We start from the raw sequence: 22,708 nt of genomic DNA, 5'->3' as shown, positions 1-22,708 counted from the left end.
AGTGTACTTTACGTTCTGGAAAAAAGTGGGTGTGCATGCATTGTGAATGTGAGTAGTAGGGGTTTGAGGGAAGGAGAAGGGATGAGGAAGGAAGGGAGAAGTACGAGTTCGCGTGGTTTAGCTATCGCAGTGAGAAGGTGTTAGTATTCTTTTAACTTGGCGGTACAGGAACAATTTGGTTTTGTCACTGTTCGTCCATGCAATTTTATCAGCGCAAAGAATCGTGGTTGTGACGAGACTTTTTTTACACACAAATTCATAAGACTATATCTTTGTCTATTCACGCATGTAGGCAGTGAACAGGCCGGAACATTCTAGAAATTCAAAATAAAAGACCAAGCGCGCCAAAAACAAATCAGTTCCTGAAAAAAATTTCCCATGTTGCTTCGCCGCTGCCCATGATTATTACACGTGTCTGACTCCGTCTAAAAGATGTAAAACTGCATTGCGAAAAATACGAAGCAAACTGCAACAGATGAATGATTCAATCGTTTACTAATGACTTTCATTTTCTATATAGTCACCACCATTCTCAATACACTTTGCCGGGAATTCAATAGTGCATCTCTGCTTCTGAAGCACATCCATGATAGAGGTTGCTTTCTTAGAGACTCACACCGTCAATATCTGCAACAGAGAGGGGAAACTTTCAGATCAAGAATGCATGAATTCTATCATCGTAACAATGCAATTTACAATCCTCTCTCCTCCATTCATATGATGTGTGTGTACGAAAAATAACGAGTGAACTAAATTGGTATATTACAATATGGTAGCCTTCAAGTCCAATGTAAACAAGTTTTTATTGATCCCTCCCTTAAATACTCCAAATTCTACCCAATTTACACCATTAAGGATTATCACATTACTACCTAACATTCATTAACCCTTATCCTCGAGTGACCTTCGGGCCTTGATAAGTGGTGACTTAATGTGTCATGTAGTGCTATCAGATCAGGCTGTCCGAAGATACCGACTTCCTGACCTAAAATTAACTAAACATTGATGCCATTATTTTTTTCCTTTCTCTTTGAAAAAGTCGATCATGCTTTGAAAAGAGAAAAAAAAACAACAACAAAAACAGCAATTATAAAACAACCAAACTAAAAACTATGAATAAATATTTGAAAATATGAATTACTGTATTTGTCATTAAATAATTAGGAAGGGGTTAATATACCGTAAAGCAAAACAACCAAACCAAACACCGTGAATAAATATTTGAAAATATAAACAACTTGAAGTATAAAGTTTTTTCCCTAAAAAAATGACTGGATTTGACATGAAATAACCCGAAAAGGTTGATACGAAATGACTTCAATAAGTTTCCATATTTTTTGTACAGGCATTAAAAATTGTCGCAGACTCTCGAAAATTCAGTATGTTATTGCTGTACATCTTATGAGATGACTGACCAATTGTTATGATTTCAGGTTCTAATGAACAGCTAGAGTAGGAATTGGAATACACCGTACTAAAGCCTGATTGTCACAGCTGGTGAATTACAAAAATGCAATCTGGACGTGAGGACATTTAAAAAGAACGATATGCAATAAAATTATGTTTTAAACTTGAAAAAAAAAAAAATGTCACCGAAACATACAGAATGTTCAGACTGCATTTGGACCATTTTGCATGAATCGAGCATCAGTTTTTGAGTGGCATAAGAGATTCAACGAAGGCAGGGATAATGAGAGGTGTGGGAATAGTAAAGAAGTCTTAACACCAGAGTTGATTGGCCAAATAAAGAATTTCACGGATAAAGACCGTCGTGTGTAAATATAGACAATAGTGCACAGTTTGATGTCAGTGTGGAAATTATATACACAATTATTCGCAAGAAACTAAAGATGGGGAATATTTGCGTGAATGTACCAGTCTACATCCTCGTCACAGACTATTTGACCAAGATGGGCATCAAGACAGTTTCTCACCCGCCTCGTAGTCCATACCTTGCTTTCTGTGACTTTTGGTTATTCCCTAAGCTCAAGGAAAACCTTAGACGCTATCGTTATAAGACAATAGAAGTAATGAAAAAAGCTGTGACGAGGGTCATTAACATGCTCACATAAGAGGACTTCCCGGGGGCTTTCCAGAAGTTGTTAGAACGGTACAATAAGTGCATTGCAGCTGGGGGTGATTACTTCGAAGGGGACTAGAGTTTTGTGTGTACTATCAATAAAAGTGTCCATAAAAAAAGTCTGGAAACTTATTGAAGACAAGTCATATGTCATAAAACAAAGTAATTGATGCACGTGTGGCTAAAACACATTCACGGCAAAACTATTGTCATTTCTTTTTTACTTACTCGTATTTCTCCACAGCAAAGCTTTTGCCAGCATTACTGAAATCATGCTTGCTCGAACGCTTTCGACTTTCACCCTAGTTATCATTTAAAGAATTGTAGTGCAGAGATATTACAAGCCTTTCTTTAATTCGAGTGAAATAAAACTATTTTGACACGTTTAATTATCGCCCAATTGACGTAAATCTCGCAAAGAATGTCGGAGTTGTTAGAAGCAAGAAGTTAATGCTTCAATCGGCGGCCACTGCAACGTTTTTGCTATTTTTGCCAACTTCTTTAGAAAGTGCCAGAATAGATTATTTCGGGAAATTAACTTGGCATATTATGAGGAGGAGGTGAAAGATGGTGTTGGGTTTTATCCAATGTCTTATCAGATTAAATGTTTGCTGAATTTTTAGGGGTTTTTTGTTTGTTTGTTTGTTTTTTTGTTTGTTTTTTTCACGAATCCTCCAATATTCATCCAAACTCATCTAGTTTATTCTGGAACTCCTTGCAGTTTTTATATAATTTTAATTATACAAGCTCTACTCATGCGTTGTGGGCACTGTTTGGTTTATAGTTCATGCTATAAATATACTGGAACTAATAGCGCCGACTGTCATCTAGATGGTCGAGTTTCAAACCTGGCTTGAGGTAGTTGGTAGTCTATCGGCACTGATGAGCTGTGATACAGCAAAACAGTATTGTATGTGGATGACTATTAATGCTGCCTATCTTCTTGGGTTTAGCATATTGGGCAGTGATCAACAAACTGCTATTAGCGTATTAAGCGATGCTCTTTGTGGAAACAAATAGAGCTTCGCCGATTTTTACGCCGGGGTCTCCTGCTTATACATTCGGTTGTATAAGAGTGTTAACTTTTGCCAAAATTATGCTGTTCGTTCTTTAATCGGATTTTCTGATTATATATATGTATATATATATATATATATATATATATATATATATATATATATATATATATATATATATATATATATATATGCACTTTGTGTGTATGATTGTGTGCGAGAGAGAGTTAATTTCCTATGGACCGATTTTTTTTTAATTTCACACATCTTGTACTTGATGTACCTGGGAGTGCTCTTACGTAGATTTGTGTTGGAATGTCTCAGATAAGTATCGAAAACCAATAACTGAACAAATCAGAAGAAGGAAGTCCAATTTTGATCAAAGTCAAACAAGTAGAACATACAAACAGACTAATATATATATATATATAGTAAGTTGTGAAAATATATATGGCAATTAAGCTACACAGAATATTCCGCGTTATATTCTCGTAAGAATGAAACGTGCATTCTGTGTAGTTTAATTACAATATATATTTTCATAACGTACTACCTAGCTCTACCTATGTATTGAGCAATGTTGAAGTAAATACTGAAAATTCACGCATAAAATTTTATCTTCATATATTAATTTATGTGATTAAATAAAGTAATCAATCTTCTTCTACTAATTCTTCGTCTTCTCCTCCTTATTATTATTATTATTATTATTATTATTATTAGTAGTAGTAGTAGTAGTAGTAGTAGTAGTAGTAGTAGTAGTATCTGTTTTCCGTATCCCGACCAAGGATAGAAAGTTTCTACAGATTAACATAATCCTCAGTATCAACCCTCACAATGTTGTTACTTTCTCTGCGGATAGGAGCATAGACTTCCAGCGCCAATGGAAATTTCGTTACATCGTCTTTATCCTGGATTATTCATCCAACACATGGCCACATTCTATGAAACGTATCTCTTCAATCTTATATTCATAATGTTGCGCTGGACATTATTTGCAGCAAATAAGTTTTAATCACATTAAAAGAACGGATGCGAGTGCTTGGGTTAACAGGTGTACAACAGCTGAGGTAGCAAGGTCAGTTGACGAAGAAAATCAAAGAAAAAACATGGGTAGAAGTTATAAGGAGGGCCTTGCAAGCAAAGGAGGATAAATAAAGACCTGGACAGAAATAAGTTAGTGTATAATGCCATTTTCTAAAAAGTCTTCCAACACAAAAGAGACGCTGCTGCTGTTGCTGCTGCTGTTACTGCTGCTGCCGCTGCTGCTGCTACTGCTGCTGCTGCTGCTGCTGCTGCTGATGATGATGATGATGATGATGATGATGATGATGATGATGATGATGATTTCGAGCGAAATAGTATATCATCCTTGTTTTCTCATATGAGTTTTCCGCGGCTAAATCCTATTTTCATGTCACAAATTATTTTGCGTAAAATAGTATGGCGTCTTTTTGTATTTCGTAATAATTTTGACATTGTAATTGAATTTCGTAATAATTTTGACATTGTAATTGAATTTCGTAATAATTTTGACATTGTAATTGAATTTCGTAATAATTTTGACATTGTAATTGAATTTCGTAATAATTTTGACATTGTAATTGAATTTCGTAATAATTTTGACATTGTAATTGAATTTCGTTAAATTTTGACATTGTAATTGAATTTTACAATTTTACTTTTTATTTTCAAGTATCAACGCATTCTTTATTCGCTCAGCTTTTATGTTTTTCTCATGAGATAACTTCGCACGTGCCTGTGGATGCGTATGTTTGTTTCTCGTCTCAGTTATTAGCTAATTTGTGCGTCGCATAATTTTTCTTTATCACCTCAAACAAGACATATTACCACTTGAAACTCTAGTTCGAAAGTCAGTTTTAATAAAGCTTTGATATTTTCCGCCCACAGTTTTTCTAATCAACTTAAACAGTCTGTCGCACGTTTCCGTCTCCATAACACGCCTTCTTCCAACTCAACCTCTCGTTCTCTTCACGTTTCCTTTTATGCGTCTGACAGTCTCATTTGCATCGAAACAGCGAGAGTCTACGTTACTCACGTGATCCTCAAGTACAAAACCAACTGCGAGTCGCCATTTTTTTTTTTTTTTTTTTGTCAAGCGACCAAACCCTACAAAGCACACACGCGCTCACGCTTTATTCAGCTAAGTTATTATTTTCCCTACAGGAATATAAGGGGCTACTATTTGGGATCGCATCTAACAAGGAACTGTAGAAAGTTGAGCCGCAAGAAATGTTCACATTACATTTAAGCTTCTGCATTGTAATACAGTCAGGGGAGCAGGAAACAGGAAGTGAATTCCAAAGTCTAGCACTCCAATGGAAGAAACTATTAATGTATACGCTTTTCAGGCATTAAAGGACCTCAACAGTGAAGGGGTGTGATTTTGCTACTTGTTGGGTTAGTCGGAAGTGTGTACGTCGAGGGGGGGTATAAGTGCAATAATTTTATCAAAGCATATTCCATTAAAGTACTTGTAAAAAAAAAGACACAGTGATGCCACACTGCAACGATGGGAAAGAGGTTGGAGCTTGGCCGACAGTGTGGAAACTATTAAACTTGAGACTCTTCTTTTTTGTTTTTTGTTTGGACCCTGTCTAAGAGTGGGAGGCTAGTGGTAGATGCACCTGCTCAGATGTGGCAACAATACTCCATGCATGAGCGAATGGTGGCTTTGTAGAAGTACAGGATATTCTCAGGTGTGAGTAGTCTTCTAGCATGATAGAGAAAACCCACCTTCTTTTCAGCAGCTTTTGCAATGTCCTCAATGTATTTGATCCAGTTCATGATGCCTGTGAATATCAAGCCGAGGAGTTTGAAGGAAGAATTCTCAGGTGGGATGTTATTTGTTATGGACATCGGTGGTTGGAAAGGCTTCTTGCAATTGTTAAAGGGGGGCATCTACGTTTTACTAGCATTAAATGTTACCATCCATTTACGGACCCATTCTACTACGGCCTGGAGGTCATTTGACTTTTTTTTTATCCTGTCTGAGAGGGTGAGACTAGTGGTAGATACACCAGCCCAGATATGGTAACAATATTCCATGTATGGGCGAATGGTGGCTTTGTAGAGGTACAGGATACTTTTAGGTGTGAGTAGTCTTCTAGCATGATAGAGGGAGACCATCTTAGTTGCAGCAGTCTTCTACATATGTAAATTAGATGGCAACGTGAATCACTCTTTCTCTAAATGATTACAGAGACATTAAAAAGAGGGAGTGAGAAAAATGCATGGATAGTATAGTTTCGTATTCAGACAAAGTTACAAAATGTCCGTTATTAATACATTACTAGAGGGACCTGCTGAAAATTCCACAGCGGCATCTTTCATATGTATTATACAGGGTGTTCCAAAAGTCTTGGACACATTTCAAGTCCTCATATCTGCTTAACTATGAATCGTAGTAAGATGAAAGTGGTGGCATTTTAAAGTTAAATACATTAAGGTTTTTGTAATTTTGTTATTGAGTTGTTTCATTTCTTATCAGATCCAGTACTGGTGTTCCCTCCCTTAAAACAGGCACAGGGATGCAACATTGTGGCGATGGGAGAGGGGTTGGGCTTAGTTTACAACGTGTGACATTTGGTTGGAGACTCTTTTTGGTGCCTTATCCAAGAGAAAGAGACTAGTGGTAGATGTACCAGCCCAGATGGGGCAATAACACTTCATGCATGAGCAAATAATTTTTTGTACTTGGGAGTCACCACTTATTAAGGCCCGAAGGACACTCGAGGATAAGAGTTAATGAATGTAAGGTGGTGGTGAAGTAATCTCTTATGGTGTAAATTGGATAGAATTTGGTTATTTATGAGGACGGCTTAACGGGAACTTGTTTACATTAGATTTGAAGACTACTATGTTGTATTCAACCGGGAAGCATGCCAGTGGAACTGTTTATAAGGCGACCAGTTGTGGGAAATAAGCTTTGTTCATGGAATCTGTGTTTATATTTAGGCACAGATAGAGAGTGGAGAAAATCATACATACTGGTGGTAGCTGGTCGAGTATTTTTGTGAATAAAAATAGCGATAGAGCAGAGACAGGCTCGTGACGTTTCTTCTGTGGGAAAGAGGTTGAAGTAAGTTCTGCAGGAAGAGAAGTCTATGTAAATGGTATGATATTACCATCACAAAGAAATTCTTTACCTCCAAACTATGAAGAGCGTCAGGTCATGTGATGATGTTTTATTCCAATGGAGTCGAGTTTACACAATCATAATAAGCTGATCTGCACCAGAAAGTTTTCTCACTTCTAACGGACAGAATCTCGATCCAATGGTTTCTCTTACTTTAACATCTGTGATTAATACTGTCTAATGTTAAATTCGACACACTGCTGCCAAAAACTCGCTATTCTGCTGTTAAAACTCAACTCCAAATCTTGACGCTCTGCTATCAAAAACTTGCTACTCCAAATCTCAACACTCTACTGTCTAAACTCAACTCTAGAACACGACGCACAACTGACAACACTTGCTACTTTGACATCCAAATCCAAAATCAACCCAGTCTCTGAAAAATCATGTTTTTTTTTTTAATCTAACTGGATGCATATCATTTGCATGTTAGGTGACAATATTGCAAGCATGTAAAGATAAAAGGCGGACATTTTTTTTTCTTCATTTTTTTTTTGTTTGTGCGGAACACTACAGTCTGCACACAAGCAGGTTTGTAGTAATTTTTCAAGTGTTTAACTACAGAAGAGCAACTTATTTTGCCTTTGGAAGCTTTTCATGCCACAATATCAGATCCCGAAAACGTTTACAACGAGAAACGCCTTCAGTAATTCGAGGTTCATATTTGATACGCTATTTTATTCTGAAAGCAAAAACAATGATACGCTACTTGTTCTTATCAGGTTCAAATGACCGAATTGGATAGATAAGCCATTGCTGCAAGAAATATCATGAAATAGAAACATTAATTAATCGATATTTAATCAAATAAAGAAATAAAAAAAACTGTAAATCGATATCAAATGAAATCATGAAAAACAAATGATACAAATTATGAAAATGATTCTTACCACATTTTCACGATCGATAAAGTCTTTGATGCCGAATTCCGTATTGTTGAAAGAGTCACTTCTCTCCAGGTAACTGTCCTCGTTAACCGTTAGAAATTCGATGTTTTTCATGTAGCGAATGACGTCATCGAAAGTCTTGACACTCATCTCTTTCAATTTGGGCAAAGAACCGCCGATTGTTATCTGGCAGGAAGAACATGTTTACACATCAGAATTCATACTGTCAGTAATGCATATATATATATATATATATATATATATATATATATATATATATATATATATATATATATATATATATATATATATATATATAGAGAAGAAATTACAACTGTAAGTTGAAATTTACAATCATATTTATTGTTCGACTGAATACTCCAAAATACTGTGGAGTATTTAGTCGAACGATAAATTTGATTGTAAAGTTCAACTTACAGTTTTAATTTCTTTTCTCTTATAATAAGCTTTACTCTCTATTAATTGTGCATTGAGCTTTTTTTATTTGGTTGGGATTAAATTATCAATATATAAATACTTAGTATTTATATTAGATCGACGTTTACCATTGCTTATATCGAGTAAACATTGCATCTCCTTTGATATCACTATTTTATATATATATATATATATATATATATATATATATATATATATATAAGAGCAAGTAGTTAATAAAACATTAAAAAAACACTTGTAAAGAGAGTTAAAAACATATTTAATTTTAAAAAGGAATCACTAAATAAGTGGATAGTCCTTAATCCGCGGAGTTTCGAAGAAATACTTTCCTTCTCATCAGAAGGTAGGATTTAGCAAAATGCGGGATCGGATTTTGCTTGCAAAAGTATTTAATAAAACTATAAGTAAATCATAGATCTTACTTGATAACAAAAAATGAAGCAGAGGGAATAGGGTAAATAAAAAGTGATTTCACGTAACTGTAATTCTTATTTCATTATGTGACGATTATAATATTTTTCTCGATTCCGATACAATTATCGATTCTGTACTAAATTCCCGATTCTGATTTTAATGACAATGAAATTATTAGATGTGTTCACTATTCGTTGATCCTTATTCAATCCCAGGCAACTTCGGGTCTCCCTGTTGCTGTGTTAATATTTTAAACAAGATGGATAACACAAAGCATCACAACGCTTATATACATTAGTTCAAGGCATCTAACAATTTAAACAAACGATTTATTATTATTTCTTTTTTATATTTAAACATCAGTGTTATGTAAGTAATAATGTCGGATATTTATTAATAAAAAAATTTTCAGTTGATATAAAAGATGTTTTTCCCCAATAAAACTTGTTAGGTGGCTTCAATAAGTTTCCAGACTTTTTTGTACAGGCATTTAAAATTGTCATAGACTCTTGAAAATTCAGTATGTTATATATATATATATATATATATATATATATATATATATATATATATATATATATATATGTATGTATGTATGTATATATATATGTATGTATATATATATGTATGTATATATATATGTATATATATGTATATATATGTATATATGTATATGTATATATATGTATATATGTATATATATATATGTATATGTATATGTATATATATGTGTGTGTGTGTGTGTGTGTGTGTGTGTGTGTGTGTGTGTGTGTGTGTGTGTAGATGACTGAACCATTTTTATGATTTCAAGTTCAAATGAACAAGAACGCTCTACTAAAGCCTGATTCTCACAACTGGTGAATTTCAAAAATGCAACCTCGATGTGAGAACACTTTAGAAGAACGATATGCAATAAAATTATGTTTTAAACTTGGAAACGTATGGATTGCTTCAGACTGCTTTTGGGCCATCTTACATGAATCGAGCATCAGTTTTTGAGTAGCATAAGAGATTCAAGGAAGGCAGGGAGTCTATGAGAGATTATGAGAGGTGTGGGGAGAGTAAGGATGTCAGAACACTAGAGTTGATTGGCCAAATAAAGAATTTCATGAATAAGAACCGTCGCGGGTCTGTAAAGACAATAAGTACACAGTTTGATGTCAGTGCGGGAACTGTACGCACAATTATTCACAACGAACTGAAGATGTAGAAGATTTGCACAAAGTTTGTCCCAAGACTATTTGACCAAGATTGGCATCAAGACAATTCCCCACCCTCCCTATAGTCTAGACCTTGCTCACTGTGACTTTTGATTATTCCCTAAGCTCAAGGAAAATCTTAGAGGTTGTTGTTATGAGACAATTGAGGAGATGAAAGTGACGAGGGTCATTGACATGCTCACACAAGAGGGCTTCCATGGGGGGAGGGGCTTCCAGAAGTTGTTGGAACGGTACAGTGCATTGCATCTGGAGGCGATTACTTTGAAGGAGACTAGAGTTTCATGTGTGTACTATCAATAAAAGTGGCCACACGAAAAAAGTCTGGAAACTTATTGAAGACCTATCACATAACTTCTTTGCAGAATCACAGTAATTATTTTGTAATACAGTGATGTGCCACGGCATCGTGGTTGGGAACCATTGCTTTACTGCATGGAATGGTTTCAATACATACCAACAGATCTCGATCCATGGTTTTAATCGATTGTGAAGTCAATCTTCCAAACGAGGCAGCCAGTTCAAATCGGATGCTTTCACAGACTTTTCCTTCCTTTTCCTCAAGGGCTGCGTTTTCAAGAGTTTCCAAATTCGTTACTTTATAATAAATCAGACAATAAACAGTTATTTATCAGCGTTAAACACATTACCGTTAAACTCACAAGCAAATCATCATATAAAGTTTGAATTGAGTGTCTCATACATTCATAACTTATGAGCCAGACAAGAAATATTATCAGGTTGAGTTGTGGACTTTTAATTTTGATTTTAAATGATGTATTTTCAAACAAGTTTTCGTTATAATACCTTTACTTTATATATAATTTTTAAAGAGCGTTTTCAGCTCTATTTAATCGTTTGAATTACAAGCGTTTTAAAATAACTATCTCTTCTTTTCAGAACATCGAATACAAGATGGAAAAAAAGCAAATTCGCACAATTTTCTTATTTCAATTCAAGCTAGGCCGAAAAGCTGCTGAAACAGCTCACGATATCAATGAAGCGTTTGGCCCAGAAACCATTACTGAATGCACAACACAATGGTGGTTTAAGAAATTTTGTGGCGGCGACAAGAGTCTTGAAGATGATGAGCATAGTGGTCAGCCATCGGATGCTGACAACGATCTATTAAGAGCCTTCGTCGAAGCCAATCCACGCACAACTGTTCGAGAATTTGCTTCTGAATTAAACGTAATGTATACGACGATTTCCAACCACTTGAGAGAAATTGGAAAGACAAAAAACTTGATACATGGGTGCGTCACAAATTGAATGACAATCAAAAGAAACGCTGTTATGAAGTGTCATGTTCCCTTCTTTTACGCGAGAAGAACAACCCGTTTCTCGACCGAAAGGGGTTCTTTATTACAACCAACGATGCTCAGCTCAGTGGTTAGATGCTGACGCAGCTCCACGACACTCCCTGAAGCCAGAGTTGCACCAAAAGAAGGTTATGCTGACTGTTTTGTGATCTGCGACCAGTCTCATCTATTACGTTTTTTTGAATGCTGACGAAAACATTACAGTGGGGAAGAACTGTCAACAAATAGATGAAATGCATCAGAAACTTCGACGACAACACCCAGCATTAGTCAACAGAAAAGACCCAATTCTCCTCCATGACAATGCTGACCACATATTGCTAAATTGACCCTGCAGAAGTTGAACGAATTGGGCTACGAAATTCTGTCTCATATACTATGCTCTCCAAACCTCTCACCAACCGACTACCACTGTTTCAAGCATCTCAACAACTTTCTGTGTAGGAAATGCTTCAGAAACCTAAGCTGTATCACCAGAATACAAGACTTTTACGTTACTGGCATAAATACCCTTGTTTTGCATGAGGAAAAGTGTGTTGATTCTGATGGTTCTTATTTTGATCTACAATTTTTTGTTTGAGCCGAGATATGTTCGTCTGAATTTAAAAGTTAAAAACTGCAAGAACTTTCTTCTCAATTTTTAATTTGGAGATTTTATTTTCCACACTCATGACTTACGAACCAGACAAGAAAATGTTGAAGTTGTTAAAAGATGAACAAATCTATAGGCACACTATGTAGGGAGTTGAGCAGCGAGATGTCTGTTTACATTCCTGAGATTACTATGGCTCTACAATTTTCTGTACCAGTTGGTTGGTCTTCTTACTTAACATGTTCTTAACCAATTCGGTAATTATATCAACGTATTAGGAAGTTTCAACACGTCTACATATAAATTCATATAAGTCCATATAAATTCATATATATTCATATAAGTCCATATAAATCCTGTTATATTTTTTAAATAAGTTTGTTTTTAGTTCATTTTTATTTATCTCTTTGTTTATATGTATAAACATTTAAAAAAACAAAATTCTTATGTTTCTCTATTTGTGAATAAAGTACTAAGTAAAATTCAGTTGTAAGTTACACTCTTCCAGAGGTTGAAGGTTCAATACTCAGTGTCGGCGATATCAAAATATCAAAATACAATCATGAATTACTTAAGACTTCTACCCAGTTATGGCTGACGGAATGAGAGCATGCTATCCCCATGGATTAAATAAATAGTTTCGTCTGAAATTCCTTGCAGATTCCCGAGTTTGATAAAAATATTCCTGAGTTCGATAATGTACATTTGAAGAAGGTCGGAGGTTACATCGACTGAAACGCTGTGAAAATAACACTCAAGATGTTGAACTGTTATCCAAAGTATCCAAGTAATATGAAATTGTTCATACAAGTTTGATGGAGAATAGAAAGTGGACCCTTTGTTTACTTTGGACAGCCTCAGAGCATTCAATTTCTCTCTATGTTGTCCTTTAGTCCTCACATTCCATAAACGATATTTCAAAAGGGAAGGGTCCTGGATATGATCTAAAACTATATCCGATGGTGAGGCCCCACCTTGCGGGCCTTGGGGAGTGTGGAGCCACCCTTTAATTGCCATTGCTCCCAGGTCCACTCTGACCCGGAGTGGTAGTACCTGTTAGGGTCCCAACTATGGGTTAAATAGAATCTGACTTTAAAAAAATATATATATATATACTCCATTAAAAAATCGTTCCTCAAAATAACTAGATTCGGCATTAAATAACCTGAAAAAGGTTGATATGCCGTAAAACAAAAACAACCAACCATCAAAAGAGAAGGCATCGCTGTTACTGGTTCAGCTGTTGATTTGAGCCGGATGGTATGTGGAGATTTTCAAACCTCTTCATCATTCAACTGTCTATCTATCTTGTTAATCCTTATCCTCAAATGTTTTAGCCTTAATAATTAGTTACTCGTTAATGGTTTTAAACTGGGAGTATTTTAATTACACATTTTGCTCGATGTGAGTCATCACTTACTTGCTTGACATTGGTAAATCACAGTCAGTGATTTACGTGCGTTTTTCGGACAAGTGGAAATTCCAAGAAAATCTTCGTTTGCGGAGGCACAACATTTGGTTTTTCCTTCGCACCTGGAGAAATTGTAGAGAAATTTACGATTAGTAAAAATTTGATACAAAAAAAGAAATTGAATTTCTATAGATTTATCAACGTAATTATAACTTATTTAAATTTAAATAAATTTATTTAAATTTAAATAAATTTATCAACGTAATTATAACTTATTTAATGACACAAATCGTTTTTATAAAACACGGCTCAAAAATGCAAAATGGAAACTGACACATCACTCAATAAACTCCAAGCTTGACATATAGATGGTGACACTAATAAATAAAATATTCATATGAATTTTATAAAGTACTAACCTTTAAATGAAGTATGTAAACATTTGGGCTCAAACGTATTATTAGTTTACAATTTACAGTCCATTAAGTGAAGATTCGAGTCTGAATTTTGTGTATTGATAATACATTGTTTTCTGATGGGAAAAAATACTGTTCAAGTTTGATGTTATTCACTTACTGTTCCGTCAGAAACAATGGTAGACAGGTGGTATGTTTATTTTAAACGCGGTCATAACAACACAAATGATTCAAGGTGACTAAATTAGTTACGAGGTGCTTTTCAATACATTTCCAGTCTTTTTTTTGTACAAACATTTAAAATTGTCATAGACGTTTGAAAATTCAGTATGTTATTGCTGTACATCTTATGAGATGGCTGACCAATTTTTATGATTTCAGATTCAAATGAACAGTTCCAGCAGGAATTGGAATACACCCTACAAAAATTGTCACAGCTGGTGAATGTAAAAAATGCAATCTTGACGTCAGGACACTTTAAAAGAACGATATGCAATGAAATTCTGTTTTAAACTTTGAAAAAAATGCAACAACAACGTATGAAATGCTTCAGACTGCTTTGGGGCATCTTGCATGAATCGAGCATCAGTTTTTGAGTAGCGTAAGAGATTCAAGGAAGGCAGGAAGTCTGTGAGGGATGATGATAGGTGCGGGAAGAGTAAGGAAGTCAGATCACTAGAGTTGATTAGCCAAATAAAGAATTTCATGGATAAGGTCCATTGTGTGCACAGTTTGATGTCAGTGTTGGAACTGTACATGAAGAACCGAAAATGCGGACGATTTGCACAAAGTTTGTCCCAAAGGTGCTCCATCCTTGTCATAGACTATTTGACCAAGATAGGCATCAAGATTGTTCCTTACACAGAACTTGCTTCCTGTGACTTTTGGTTATTTCCAAAGTTTAAGGAAAACCTTAGAGGCTGTCATTATGAGACAATTGAGGGGATGAAAGAGGCTGTGATGAGGATCACTGACATGCTCACAGCAGAAGGACTTCCACGGGACCTTCCAGAAGTTGTTGGAACGGTACAGTGCATTGTAGCCAGAGGAGATTACTTTGAAGGAGACTAGAGTTTCATGTGTGTACTATCAATAAAAGTTCCCATATGAAAAAAAGTCTGGAAACTTATTAAAGGCCCGTCATATAACTTCTTTGCAGAACACCAGTAATTATTCTGCAGTACACTGATGTGCCACGGCACGACGGTTGGGAACCATTGCTTTACTGCATGGAATAGTTTCAACTGAAGAGATGAAAAAGGCTGTGACAAGAGTCATTGATACGATCACATAAGAGGACTTCCATGGGGTATTCCAGAAGTTGTTAAAACTGGTACAACAAGTTCATTGCAGCTGGAGGAGATTACTTTGAAGGGGATTAGGGTTTCATGTGTTCACTATTAGTAAAAGTATCTATATGAAAAAAGTCTGGAAACTTATTGAAGGCACCTCGTATTTCTGGGAACATTTTTTAAAAATCCACAAACTCGCTTTGGCCACATCTAACGCAGATTATTTTAGCCATACGTACTCTTCATTCAGTCTTTTTTGGCTCATTATGCTCCAGCAATCCAGGTCGTCGTTTCCATACTTGGCAGATACTATCTGAATGATCTGGCCCCTCCTACAAGCCAGATCAAGCATACCATCTTGGAAAACAAGGAACTTCTTGGTGTCTTTCACTGTAGATTTGTAAAAGGTGAAATGATTTTTGAAACAGAAATATTCAAGTTAAGCTCGTATAAAAATCGTAAACGGATCTTTCAGTTTATATACATATGTCTATAGAGAAATAAAAAGGAACAAACCGTGTTATTTGTTCATCAACGTTTCGTCTTTATTTCGAGGCATCTATATATATATTTATAAAAGTGAGAATGTGTATGAGGACACTTCTCAACTTATCTACTCAAATTTTTGATCTACAGACTTGAAATTTGGTATTTATGGTATTCAGATATATGGAAAAACTTTATAATCAGTTTCCATCCAGAATCTAAGGGGTCATAATTTAAAATTTGGTACATGGGAGTCGTCAAATTTTTATCTATTTGCTGTTTCATGACTGCCCATGCACGAATCGGTTACGTTATGTTAAGAATAACTAAGTTTGAAAATATTTTGTAAAGATCCTGTCAAGCAGGCCTAATGGTTATCGTACTTACCTCACTGTCTTTAGGTTTTGGTTTTGCTCTCAGCTCGAGTATTTTTTGTATTTACAAGAAGTGTACGTTTTGAAAAAAAGAAACATAATACTCGCATGATCATGTCTCAATTTTTTTTTTTTTTAGGAATTAAATGTTACGTTTAATACCGGGCAACGCCGGCTACATCTTCTAGTATATCTATAAAAGTGAGCATGTGTGGGAGGGGCACTTCTCAACCTATATAGCCCACGAATTTTTGATTTACAGACTTGAAATTTGGTATATAGAGTATTCAGACATGTTAAAAACTTTTAATCCATTTTTATCTAGAAAAAGGGCAGCTCAGGAGTCAAAATTAAATCTTGGTACGTGGGGGGTGGGGTGGGGGTGGAGTGATCAGATTTTTATCTGTTTGTCAACTGTTTCACAACTGTGCATGTGCAAATAGTTCACATTATGTTAAGAATAAGTAGGTTGAAAACACTTTTTAAAGACTGTGTCAAGCTGGTCTAATGGTTATCATACGTGACACGTTATCTTTGGGTTTTGGTTTCGATCTCAGCTCGAGTACTTTTATTTTTTACTTACAAGAAGTGACATGTTTAGAAAAAACATAATACTCGCATGCATATATCTCAGTTTCTTTCCATTTTTCTTCTTTTTTTTTTAAGGAATTTAACGGTACGCTTAATACCGGACAACGCCGGTTACAACTAGTTTTAAATAAAACAAGTTTGTTTTTTGTTTTTGTTTTTTCGACTTCTGCTATTTGTTTAGCAAACGTTTTGCCAAGTATTTCTAGTGTATAACGAGAAAGATTCCCTTCTTACGTAATTCTAGTTTCATTTTTATACTCTTTGAAATGATTCTTCTTTCGGAATGGTTTTATTTTTAATAAAAAACGTGTTATAATCAAAATATTTTTTTAGTCTTGGCTCTGAAATATTTTTTCAGAAAAATTTAAAATAAAAAAAAATCAATTCAACGTAAACACTAAAGAATAATTTTTAGATTAAAAACTTATGTGGGTTTTGTATTACTGGATACAAAGATTCGAAAAAGTTGACAAAAGAAAACAAATATATAGCAAATAAATGTTATCAAAGGCAAGATAAGTTACTTTTCTACCTACCTGGATAAGGTTTTAGTGTTTTTATGTAATTTAAAATGTTTATTCCATTCGAAAAACAAGTAATATTGAACGCTACCGAAGAAGAAGAAAATGGCCGCAATGTTTTTGAAGTCTCGACAAAGACGTTAAAATAAGAAATAAAACAAAATAGTGGTAGAACCCCCCTCCCCCTGATTAATGTTACCGTGACATTGATTGGGTGGGTTTCTGCCATCATTTTGTTTTATTTCTTATTTTGAAGTGATTATCGAGACTTCTCACGTAATTCTAGTTTCATTTTTATACTCTTTGAAATGATTCTTCTTTCGGAATGGTTTTATTTTTAATAAAAAAAGTGTTATAATCAAAATATTTTTTTTAGTCTTGGCTCTGAAATATTTTTTCAGAAAAATTTAAAATAAAAAAAATCAATTCAACGTAAACACTAAAGAATAATTTTTGGATTAAAAACTTATGTGGGTTTTGTATTACTGGATACAAAGATTCGAAAAAGTTGACAAAAGAAAACAAATATATAGCAAATAAATGTTATCAAAGGCAAGATAAGTTACTTTTCTACCTACCTGGATAAGGTTTTAGCGTTTTTATGTAACTTAAAATGTTTATTCGGTTCGAAAAACAAGTAATATTGAACGCTACCGAAGAAGAAGAAAATGGCCGCAATGTTTTTGAAGTCTCGACAAAGACGTTAAAATAAGAAATAAAACAAAATAGTGGTAGAATCCCTCTCCCCCTGATAAATGTTACGGGTTTGTATTACTGTACACATAGATTCGAAAAGGCTGTCAAAAAACAAATATATAACAAATAAATGTTATCAAAGGCAAGATAAGTTACTTTTCTACCAAACTGGATATATTTTTCGTGTTTTTATTCAATGTAACATGTTTATTCAGCTCGAAAAACATACAGTGTTTACCGATGTATTGGAACATTCAAGATGTCGTCTTATTCTCTCTTTAACACGGTAAGTGTGGGAAAAGATGTTATAAATAAAAAACCGGATAAAATACTGTTAAAAACTCGCTCAATATGTTACTGTGACATAGGTTGACATATATTCGGCGGGTTTTTAATAGTATTTTGTATAGTTTTTTATTTATAACACCTTTTTCCATACTTACGGTGTTAAAGAGAGTGTGAAACGCCATCTTAAATTTTCGAATACATCGGTAAACACTGTATGTTTTTCGAGCTGAATAAATATGTTACATTGAATAAAAACACAAAAAATGTATCCAGTTTGGTAGAAAAGTAACTTATCTTGCCTTTGATAACATTTATTTGTTATATATTTGTTTTTTGACAACTTTTTCGAATCTATGTGTACAGTAATACAAACCCAATGTTACCGTGACATTGATTGGGTAGGTTTCTGCCATCATTTTGTTTTATTTCTTATTTTGAAGTGATTATCGAGACTTCAAAGATGTAAAGAGACATGGCGGCCATTTTTTCTTGTTCTCTGGTAGCACTCAATATTACTGGTTTTTCGAACCAAATAAATATTTTACGTGAAAATAAAAACGCCTTTCAATAACGTCAAAACATGAATAACATCTTGTTACAAAAAAGCTGATTGTTGGCGTGAAATAAAAGCAATAATATAATTTTTGTAACATTTTTCAGTTTTCTAAAAAAATATATATAGAAATATATTTGAACCTTTAACACAAGTATATGCCACTTCGAGTCGTCTTTGTCCTTTGAAGCAAAGATTCATGAAGTGATGTGAAACATCGTTCCGGAAAATGCAGCTATTTTTCGTGGAACATCTACAAGTAAAAAACATCTACAAGTAAAAAACATCTACAAGTAAAAAACATCTACAAGTAAAAAACATCGTATCAATAAAAACATAAATATCGATTAAAAAATCTCTTAAGAGTGATTTAAACCAAAAAGTATCATGAACAAATGATAAAATAATCAGAGGAAAATATAGTAACTAAAAGAAAATAAATTAAAAAAAAAAACAGGGGGTGTGTTCCTTGATAGAAGCATTGCTTGAGTTTGAGTAAAATAAAATACGTATTCGATACGTTTGAAGCCAAAACAACGCATTATTACGAAAATGAACAGATATTTATTTTTGTTTAAAATTGATAAATATATTTCGAAGTCAAACTTCATCCTCAGTATTTCTTTCATTTTTTTCCTTTTTTTTTTTTTTTTTTGCTATGTTGTTGTTGGAGCAGAGAATCAGTAAGTACAAGTCCGTTTGTTGTTTTTCACAGTAGTATTTTCAAATGTCGAAACGGTGCGTTGGTCACGTGGTATTCACGTTAGGGATGAGTGTTCCTTAATAGAAGTAAAGTTTAAAAAAAAAAAAACAATTTATAATGAAACTTAGAAGCACATGGTCTTAGATTTAAACTAGCAGGGTAATCCGACGTTGCCCGGGATTGAAAGAGGATCAATGAATGTTCCACACTTCCAATACTTTTATTGTCATCGAAATCAATGAAATTGATCATTTTTCAATCAAATTGATTGATTGTTTGCGCTGATTGGGAACCCACCACAGTGTATTGGGATGAAGCTTCATATGCCTCTTCACAGTGACAATGTCCACAATACATTGTAGTCTAAATTGCACTGTAGAGAATTTGCTGTTGATTTTATGAAATCGTTTTATATAATGGCTTGAATTAAAATTTAAAATGCAAACGTCAAATATCATGATTCATGATTGTGCTCTAAAGAGAAATATTCATTTTGAACGTGCCCCTGTGTTATCAAAGAACCTACTATTGATTTTATACGCCGGGCCCTACTACTTGTGTGGTGATAAAACTGTACACCCAAACAACATGATAAAAGTGCGAGTGTGCCTCAAGAGTCGATCCTTGAACCTTTCTTATTCCTGATATTAATAAACGACTTCCCTGATAAAATTGTCTCCGAGATGAGTATATTTGCTGATGACACCACGCTCTGTAATAGACACGAGAGGAAAACGAATATGCACATATTTAAGGCCATGACTAGGGTCTTAGAGAATGGTTTCTAGTCTGTGGCTGAATGGGGACATAAATGAATGGTAACATTTACTGCTGCTAAGACTAAGCTTCTTTCCTTTAACAATAACAAGAAACCTTCTCAACCACTGATTACCATGATTAATTATATGCTACCCAAAAGCTCTTCATTCACACTCCTCGAATTAACATTCACAGGTAACATGAGTTGGAACAAATACATTGAAGACATTGCCAAGGCTGCTGCAAAGAATGTAGGCTCCCTTTACCGGGCTAGAAAACTACTTACACCTGACAGTATCCTATATCTCTACAAAGCACAAAGCCAACATTTGCACATGCACGGAGTATTGTTGACACATCTAGGCTGGATCATGTAACACTAGTATCTCCCTTTTGGACAGAGTCCAATCCGCATTATCAACGAAGCTCCAACCCCTATCTCATTGCTGCGCCTTTTTTACAAGTATTATAACGGAATGTGCTCCGATGAACTCATAGCACTCATGCTCCCTTGATGTAAATAATACTGACTAACCCAAACATCAAAACCTCACCCCTTCACTGTAGAGGTCCCTAGATGCCAGAAAGCCTTCTACTCTAATTGTTTCTTTCCTCGAATTGGTAGACTTTGGAATTCTCTCCCTGTTTCCTGCTTCTCTGACTGTACTAACATGCATCTTGCTGCTAAACTTCCCATAGTCCTCTGTAAACACGGTCCTTAATAGAAGCCACTTAAATCCAAATGGCCATACGCCTTGTTTGGAGTAAAAAAGAAAAAAGTTGTTGCTCAAGGAACCATTCTATCTTCATCCTTAATTTTCTGTTTCATTGGATGGAAGTCAACTTATATGTTCCATAGGTTCTTCATACAAATCAGATAACCTATTGTGGGATGTACAGCATCTTTTATTCAAACTTCATCTCAATTTAGATCACTGCCAGCCATTTGTCATTGTTATGAGTGTCGTTCCAAAAGTAAAGGCTTCTATTTTTTTTTTTACTAAAATAGTTGAAGTGCTATGAAAACGGAAGTGGTACCATTAAAACGAGTAACCCTTTGTGCTCCTGAATTTATTTTTCCACATAGTCACCACCATTCTTAATACACTTTTGCAAGGAATTCAATGACGCATCTCTGCTTCTGATATACATCTATTACAGGGGTTGCTTTCTTAGAGGCTCACACCATCAATATCTGCAACGCCAGAAAGCTTTCGATTCTAATAGTTTCTTCCCTCAGACTGCTAGACTTTGGAATTCTCTTCTGGTTTCTTGCAGATATGGTCTTAAATAGTAGGTCATTGCGTCCGAGTAGCTATATGCCATGTTTGGAGTGAATAAGACTAAAAAATATAAATAAACGTATTTCTGCGGAATAAACTGGATTCAAACTTGGCACACCTAGGTTGTCAGTCTGTGTTTTTAACCACTTAGACAACATCACCTCGCTAGTGCGATTCTGAGTCACATTAGACTTACTTGTCGATGACCGTCAGTTCAGCCAAAGGGTCAAAGCATTGTCCGGTTCCACTAGTATAGTTTGCAGATTGGATATCAATCATGTAATCAGACGGGCATCGGATGGTCAAGGATTCACCTTTTACAGCTGAAACCACATTCACTGTATCTGTAGAAAAAGATATATTTATTTATTTATATAGACAAACATTACATACTCACTTCACTGAACATACTAATGTTTCAGACAATTGGTTGGCAAGAACCAAAAGTCTTCGTCAGGCGACATAATAAAGCTTATGTTCAATGTAGCGACTATATAATATTTGTCTATATAAATAAAATATTACATTTGGCTCTTTTTTATTGAGCACTGCTAATAACCTCGTTTTAATTCATGAGTTTTCCCTAAACGTGGAATATATAAATATATAAATATTATATAAATATATAAATATATATATATATTATATAAATATATATATATTATATAAATATATAAATATATATATGTTATATAAATATATAAATATATATATATATTTTATAAATATATAAATATATATATATATATTATATAACTATATAAATATATATATATATATATATATATATTTATATATATATATATATATATATATATATATATTATATAAATATGAGCAAACAGTTAATAAAATATGTTAAAAAAACACTTTGAAATGAGTTAAAAACATATTTAATCTGAAAAAGAAACACTAGATAAATGGATGGTCCTTAATCCGCGGAGTTTCGAAGAAATACTTTCCTTCTCATCAGAGGGTAGGAATTAGCAAAATACGGGATCGGATTTTGCATGCAGAAGTATTTGATGAAACAACAAGTAAGTCAAAGATCTTACTTGAAAACAAAAAAAGTGAAGCAGGGGGAATATGGTGAAGAAAAAGGTGATTACACATGAATGGATAGTCTGGTGGAAGATAAAAAATCCAGTGACGGTAAAATCCAAATGTAAAACTTCAAGAAAGTTAAAAG

The 22,708-nt window shown here is 34.4% G+C and overlaps 1 protein-coding gene across 2 annotated transcripts in view; it reads right to left on the bottom strand.

Moving 5' to 3' along the window:
• The window catches only part of LOC145248318 (uncharacterized), a 167,789-nt gene that overhangs the window by 16,683 nt on the left and 128,398 nt on the right, over positions 1-22,708 (bottom strand). For both annotated transcript variants that reach the window (XM_080110226.1, XM_080110225.1), the window contains exons 6-11: positions 21,716-21,863; positions 18,918-19,027; positions 15,505-15,655; positions 13,567-13,679; positions 10,690-10,829; positions 8,146-8,328 (exon numbers count right to left, since the gene is read on the bottom strand). In XM_080110226.1, coding sequence (XP_079966352.1) covers positions 8,146-8,328; positions 10,690-10,829; positions 13,567-13,679; positions 15,505-15,655; positions 18,918-19,027; positions 21,716-21,863 — 845 coding nt within the window. The remainder of the gene's footprint in view (positions 1-8,145; positions 8,329-10,689; positions 10,830-13,566; positions 13,680-15,504; positions 15,656-18,917; positions 19,028-21,715; positions 21,864-22,708) is intronic.

Source organism: Euprymna scolopes, chromosome 26 (genome assembly GCF_053919585.1).
Source record: "Euprymna scolopes isolate OS-2025 chromosome 26, ASM5391958v1, whole genome shotgun sequence".
Lineage (NCBI taxonomy): Eukaryota > Metazoa > Mollusca > Cephalopoda > Sepiida > Sepiolidae > Euprymna > Euprymna scolopes.
Note: the sequence above shows the minus strand (reverse complement) of the source record. Positions and strands in the feature narration are given on the sequence as shown.